Source organism: Dermacentor silvarum, chromosome 10 (genome assembly GCF_013339745.2).
Source record: "Dermacentor silvarum isolate Dsil-2018 chromosome 10, BIME_Dsil_1.4, whole genome shotgun sequence".
Taxonomy (NCBI): domain Eukaryota; kingdom Metazoa; phylum Arthropoda; class Arachnida; order Ixodida; family Ixodidae; genus Dermacentor; species Dermacentor silvarum.
Genome location: NC_051163.1, coordinates 54,500,123 through 54,507,410, shown reverse-complemented (window position 1 = coordinate 54,507,410; position 7,288 = coordinate 54,500,123). Strand labels below are relative to the sequence as shown.

General features: G+C 46.2%; 1 protein-coding gene across 1 annotated transcript; it reads right to left on the bottom strand.

Annotated features, from left to right (window-relative positions):
- Positions 1 to 336: 336 nt before the first annotated feature.
- On the bottom strand, positions 337 to 1,388 carry LOC119466512 (uncharacterized). The gene has a single exon (XM_037727030.2). It carries the CDS (start codon positions 1,218 to 1,220, stop codon positions 798 to 800), a length of 423 nt encoding a protein of 140 aa, XP_037582958.1. The 5' UTR covers positions 1,221 to 1,388; the 3' UTR covers positions 337 to 797.
- Between the last annotated feature and the right edge of the window lie 5,900 nt (positions 1,389 to 7,288).

Sequence of the window (7,288 nt, the reverse complement as noted above, 5' to 3'; positions counted from 1 at the left end):
AGACGATATTTCACGCCCGAGTTATTCTGTTTGTAAACCCCTCCTTTACATAGGAGTGAAGCCACTGGTAAATATTCCGTTTGTAATGAAGCAGAGGCGCCCCTGGGTATGTACCGACTGAGGAGGAAGACGAAGGACCGTGCCGTGATCGCGAGAGAACCCCGTGCTACAAACAGCCCTTGCAGTGCCTACCAGTACCTAGCGTTCTTACAACGTTATCGACGACAATAAACCTCGTCGCAATATATATATATATATATATATATATATATATATATTGCGACGAGGTTTATTGTCGTCGGTAGACTGTCATCTGTTGTCATCTGTTGACTCCTCTGTAGCCTACTTCAATTTTCTGTTATCCGATTTCTTCACTTCTTGCCGCTTCCTCTGCTTATCTATCTGAGCCCATGCCCAGTGTAACATTACCCTATGACACACAAACAGTGGCCCGAGTCTTCTACTGAGCAAGACAGCATCCGTAAAGTGTGACTAAGAGGCAAAGAAAGCAAAACACCAGGTACAGTTTTTGCCTGTACTTTGAACTGGCCCCACTTTTCACTGGATGCAACATGTCCTAAACTAGCACCGTGTCTAGCTATGGCTACTGGGCACAGGAGAAAAGATACCAGAAAACACAAGGACCGTACAACGCAGGTCTTACAACAAACACGCATATAACACGAGCCATGAAAACATTATGCATGACGACAAGTCTTCGTCGAAATAGTGAAAAAAGAAAGATACATTCCTATACCAGCGTCGTTAGCATCGCCATCAACGAACCGTGTTGTATATCACGTCCAAAGTCCTGTCCACGTCGTCATCACCTTGATGGCTCGATTCATGGCGCAAATGCAGGCCGTGGTCACGTCTATGGTCTTGTTCTGCACTGACCACTGGGAGCCGCCGTTCCAGAGTGGGTAGGACACTTTGATTTTCTCTCTGACTTCCTGGCACCGGAAGTCCCCCATGGGGCTGCACAGGTTTCCAGGACACTTGCACTTGACGCTGGGTATCTCTGGCGGAATTCTGTGAGAGTCGATGTCCAGGACCCTGGTGAAGGTGCACGTCGCCCTGCTTCCGATGCCGTACGAATCAGGCTGCGGAGCGCACTTCCCAGTCGAGGCTTTGAGGAACGCATTACCGGCGTAACTGAGGGCGACGCCCGCTGAGAATGTGCAGGAGGCCAGAAGAACCATCTCCCGAATTCCGAGCATGCTGAGGGTCGGAATTGCGGTTAAATCTGCGGATACGCATGGACACGAATCACCAACTCGTTCTTGGAAATTTATTAATTAGCCGTTTTCCCGATCGATATAGATAACGACTTATTGGTTCGTTAATTGAGATTGAGCTTAACGTCCTAAAGCAGTGCAGCAGCTTAAGACTCCCAACTGATGTCGACCATCTGAGATGCTGTAAAATGCACCCAAATCTCCGTACAGGAGCTATCTTCTTCGTTCCATTCCGCCTCCATTTTAACGTGGCAGCTGCGGCTGGATGTAGAACCCTCGATCTCGGGTTCAGAAGTATAGCGTCATGGCCATTTGCCAGTCCACTGGCCACCCACCACCTAATACTTTCAAGCTGGCCACTGGCCACAGCCATGAACATTTGCCACAGGGGCCCTTCACAAACATCTACAAATTTTAGCTGAGCAGATACGCACTATACACCGAAGATGTGCAGCGAAATATCAGAAGGTGTATTCGGCAACTGAACCACGGTGTCGACACCTCGTTACGCGGTGGTCTAGCATTACACGCTGGAAATGTTCTGTTGTACGGCTGTTCACATGAAAAACAAAAACCGTACAAGCACACCTTTGTTATTAACACATCGGTGCCGTGATCTTACCGTAAGTAGATAAGAGGAATACGATCGTAAGATCGTTTACATAAATGTTCTGCAAGCTTTTGGTGAACACAGTGGCAGAGCAAGTGAGCAGCAGCTCTGTTCCTTGCAAGCACGTCCTCCAGTGTTTTGCTGTGCGACTACGCTAGTGCCTAACTTGCATGCTAAAGCTATTCTATTTAACGTACGTGAGGGCTTCAGGTGCAATGGAACATTCACAGATGAGAAGTAAATATTCACAGAACGCATATGCTTCAAACGCCGGTAAATTGCGTCTGAGCAATATGCAAGTGAAGCACGGTTCACCCGATGCCAATTCAAATGTAATCTATAATTGTTCTCTTGATCTCTCACGCACACACATACACGCACAAAAGTAAAACCATACCTAAAGACATTCCAATACCAATCAACACATCATTCGACAAAGATACATCGTTCGGCCCATTATTCGCTTCTTACAGTATCAGGTTGCAGAGGAGTCCACGCAACGAATAAAACTCCTTAATCCAGGAGCCTACTCTTGAGTAAATTAGGTGCCTTCGTATAATGGGTGGCGCTGCGAACTTTAATGAAGGCGAAATGGTTGCAGTATCGTATCAACTGGTACAATACACCTTCGCCAGAAAATGTATCTGTTTTCCAATACTTGCCGCAGCCATCTAAATGAAAAGCTAAGTGGACAGCGGATACCTTAAGTCTCGTTACTTATTATCTCAAGAAGAAGAAGTTTATTGATTTGAAAATCTCAAAGCCAGAGCTTCGCGAATACGGCATCGATTTTAGAAGCAGTTCCGGCTACTTTTGCTGCCCAAACAAGATGGCGGCTGAGCAGAAAGCTTGGGAACTCGACGCGAAGATCGCCTCCTCCCTGGAAAATGCAGTAACGCTTTCTCACGCGCCTAAAATGAGGTACGCTTTGTATTTCATAGGTTCGCACATGCAAAGTTTTAAAGAACGGCGAAATTATGTTCCCTTTCTGGATTTTTCTCGTTGACGCAAGGTGCCGTCATGTCGCAGAGGCGTCACTTTGTCTGCTTGTAAAAAGAAAGGGAGAAACAGAGACGGTAATTGGATAGAAACAAAAAGACGTCCACGAAGATTTACGGTCGTACAGGTACGGCAAGAAGGAAATCAGGAGTGGAAACCTGTACGATACCACAAATGGCAGCGCCTAGCTAAACGTGGCCAAAGCTAGCTGCCTGAGGATAAAAAACACAACGGAGCAAATGTCCGCAGCAGGATCAAGCATGTGTCTACTACAGCAAAAGCCCATTGATGACTCACCACATCGCCATGGAATGCGAAGATATTCACCCCGCAAATACCGTAAGAACGTCAACCTTCCAGAAACGCCGGAATTCAAAGCAGGTGGAAACAGCAATGGTCAGCATTCGAGATTAGCAAGAGGTGTGTAGTGTATTGGCTGAAAAAAAAAAGAAAGCGGGGAAGAGATTGATATAGCCCTAGTCGTTACATGGCATAGGTTTTAATAGGGATTTTAATGAAGAGAGATAAGATAAAGGAGAGATAGGCAAAATGCTAGACTGCACCATATGTTTATAATACTCGAATAGCTCAAGTATAGCTAGGTGACTATTTGTGGCTGCCCCGTTTCGAAGAGAATGCCAAGAGAAATCACCTATCATCATCATCCTCATTCAGACGGTTTCAGATGCGTTCCTATTACTTGGGCTCGAATCTGCCTTCTTATCAGTCAACTTAAGCAGTCTCCAGGGATGGTCAGATTTGGAACACACATTTAACAGGGCATGAATTCCCTATACGCAACATTTTGGTCCATTCTCTCCGTCCGTCGTCACTGACTCGCCATTCGCCGTGCCGTGTTTATCGCCAACATCTTGTAGCAAATAACTTTAGTTGGAATGATATTGTTTTAGCGCGGTCGCTTAGCTGAATTCTCGAAAGGGAAGGTAAACAGCAATGTCCTTAAGTGACTGCTGGTGACGACGTGTGTTTGATACGTTCCTCTGTGGTGTGAATGTTCTGCGCCCGGAAAAGCGTGAGTATCAGGAAGCTTGGGTTGCTGCGAAGATCTCTGCACCAGCATAAAATAGCCGAAATCCACTGAACGCAATAAATATCCAAATGATTAGGTTTGTTTTTGTTCGAGCAGCGTGCCAAAATGTCCCCACCGACGCTAGAGCTCTTCGTTACGTCCCGGCGTTGCGCAAAAAGCGTATCGTGAAACCGTAGCCGTAGTAGCGAAAGCTATCTACTATAAATCAATAAAATTGAAAGCAATGAATTGTTCAAAACAAGACACTAGGTTTAGATTTCATATCTCCATCATAAACAATCCCTATCGCACAGAGACACCAGCCACGAAACGACGAGAAATTTAAACAAGCATCACGGCCATCTCGAAAAGTGAATCCCGAGCAGGAACTTAGGTTCATGTACTCACTGTTTATTATCGCTGCACTCTACCTTTGCAAACCGATCGAACAGAAACTTGGAAGATAACAAGAATGACTTGAAGGAAACTAAGAACTAGGCGACGATCGACGCAATTATGAATGATATGCCTAACGATTAGAGAGAGACAGCCGTATGGATTAGAGCGCCTGATATTTTTAATGTTCAGCTGACATCCTTGTTGAGATTAAGACTAGAGTTGGGCAGGCTACGCAATCTGTAGAACAGACAATCTACCGTCTTTCATAGAAGCATAGAGGGTGCTGACGAAATGGAAATAGAGAAGGAGCTTCGGTTTACAGGGGACAGGAGAGACGTAATCGGAGATCACCCACAGATGTATTAGTTCAACAGTTGGACTTATATTTGACTATGCCGATTATCCAATCGCCTCCGTAGAATCACTGACTACGAGACCCACGTATGCAGTCTAATGCGCTACCTGGTAATTCTGCCACTAAATGAATGACAGTTCGGTCATTATGAGCATATGATGATAATATACAGGTCTTACCCTCAATGCAGGAACACAGCGCGAACAGGGTACGACGTACAACCCAGAGAGGAAATAATATATGGCGGTATACTCGGGGCACAAGACGACAACGAGCTTCCCCGGGAACCGCGTCTGTCCTTAAGCTCTCATCGCGTTGCACAGCTCTTTGCAAAGAGAGTCGCAAGGTCAGGTGAGAACCGGATTTTGCCGTGGCAAGCAATTTTAGACGGAGGGCATTCAGTTCCTCCGACTATACGCAATAGTAATAAGATCAATAAAGAAGATAGCTAAAGAAGGAATAAAGAAGGAGCTGTCATGGCTGTCATGGGGAAATCCCGCGCTATATTTATATATATTCGTTTCCTGGTCTTCACAGGTAACATCGAGAGCGTACCAAAGTTACATGCAAGGGCAGGGTTACTTTTTTTTTCGCTTTGCTTTACGTCGAAAGATCGCGAGCGCCGAGTACGAAGTTGAAGGGACGTGCAGTGGTGAGGCGGGTGACTTACTGACACTCGTCGCTGTGCATATAGGCCCCATGCGCTCGCATGTCGGCGCCAGCACTCCCGAACGCGACAGCGCCAGTGCAGGCCAGAAAATGCTCACACTTACGTGTTGTTCCCATCATGCATGGTGTCCACTTCAGTGGACATTTTAGAAAATGTGTTGCTCAGAAAGAACTTGGCTTCACTCAGCCCGATTGTTGACAGGTCTTGCCTCCGAAAGCTTCTTCTATCCCGTGTAGATATGTACTAAACCGCGATGTCAGGAGAGTTAGGAAAAAGTGAGGGGACGCGTGTGAATTACTCGGCTGAACAACATGACGCTATTTTTGAAGCCGAGTTGGAGGAAAAGGGTGGTTGGTGGCACCTTCAAGGGCAGCTATAGAAAACTTCTGTTGTCCACTGAAGTTTACGCTATGCACAATAGCTTCTAAGAAGCACTAAACTTCCTCCAAGAATCACTGAAATTTGTCCACTCGTGGGACAGCATGCAACGAAGGGTTAACTTGGAACACACAAGCAAATAATGTTTGCAAAAACTGCCTGCAGTTACTGGAGCATTATCACGATGCCGAGACCTTCTTCGGCCCCAAGTTAAGTGACAAATCTATTATGTACTTTTTGGCTCACACTTAAATTATTGTACCGTCGCATGGGCGACTACCACAAAAACAAACCTTTTGAAAAATCGCTTTACAGATAAAAAAAAATAATGTTTCTCCTTGAAAACCTCGACTACATGGCTCCAATGTGAGACACTTTTGGTGAAAACAGCATTGTAAGAATGGAACAGTTATACCATTTTCATATCATGCGAACTTGTTATTTTTGACAGTCGAATTTGTGCAGTTTCTAGTTTCAGTCTCGAACTTAACACAAGGCCGTAAATTGAGCATGCATAAAAAAGAAACATGGTTCATTCCCCGCTTTCAAACAAATTACAAATGTCAGTCACTACAACATAACAGTCATTTTATTTAGAGCAAGTATAACCACTCGATACAGTTCACAAATAACGAACTGCGCCGGCATTTTGTAATTTTAAAAACCTAATGAGTCTGCCGTCCTTAAATTGCATGTATTTTAAGTGATGTAACTTTCCTTTATATGTTAAAGTTTACTAAGTATGTAAAATATTGTTTCGGCTCGAGGTGGCGTTTGGGCCAGGAATCCACTAAGCCCATCGATGAATACATCCGGTAGTAGGAAATGAAGGAAAAGGTTTAATTTACATTACGTACACTGGCCCCTGGTACGGAAGCCCACTCCATCATGAGCATATTAAACGTCTCAGTTCGCCTCAGGACACGTCAGACCCACCCCACTGAATCAAAAATGTCCTCTTATAAAGCAGTCGTCTTCCCTAGTTGACCCGACTAGGGAATCTGATGACCTTGGTGCGGCCAATCAGAGGGGTCGTATTGTTCACAGAACTCCGCCTCTAATGTTGCACCTTCGAAGCAAGGACGAGACAATCTGGAAACAGGGGATTCACACTCCTTCCACGAAAGTCGTCGACTTGGTTTCTTGCTCTCCGTGACGTTCGTCTAGCCAGCCCGGGTCGGGAGAGAGACCTTCGTGCTGGTCCCCTCTTCCACGAACGGTGGCGGTTGTGGTCGCTTCTAAGTGAGCTTCTTTGTCATCGCGTCACAGCCGGTGTCAGCCGCGTCACCAGGTAGGCGGCCGCTGATGAAGAGGGTGGCATCGGGGGATGCACCCAAAGGATCCGCACTGCCGATTTTGGGACGCTTGTTTGCCCGTCGGCGTTGGTGTCGGGCACTGTCGCCGTATGGGCGACGCTGATGAAAGGGGCTGCCTCGATGGAAACAACCAAGGAATGCCCCCTGCCGATTCGGGACGCAACACTACCGGCGTCGGGCCTTGGCACCTAGTGCATAGCCTTGTAGGCTGCCGTGGACCATTCGTCAGGTCAGTTGTGCTGTTGTCGAGATTCACGAAGATACGAAACTGCTGCCCATATACAGACTGCACA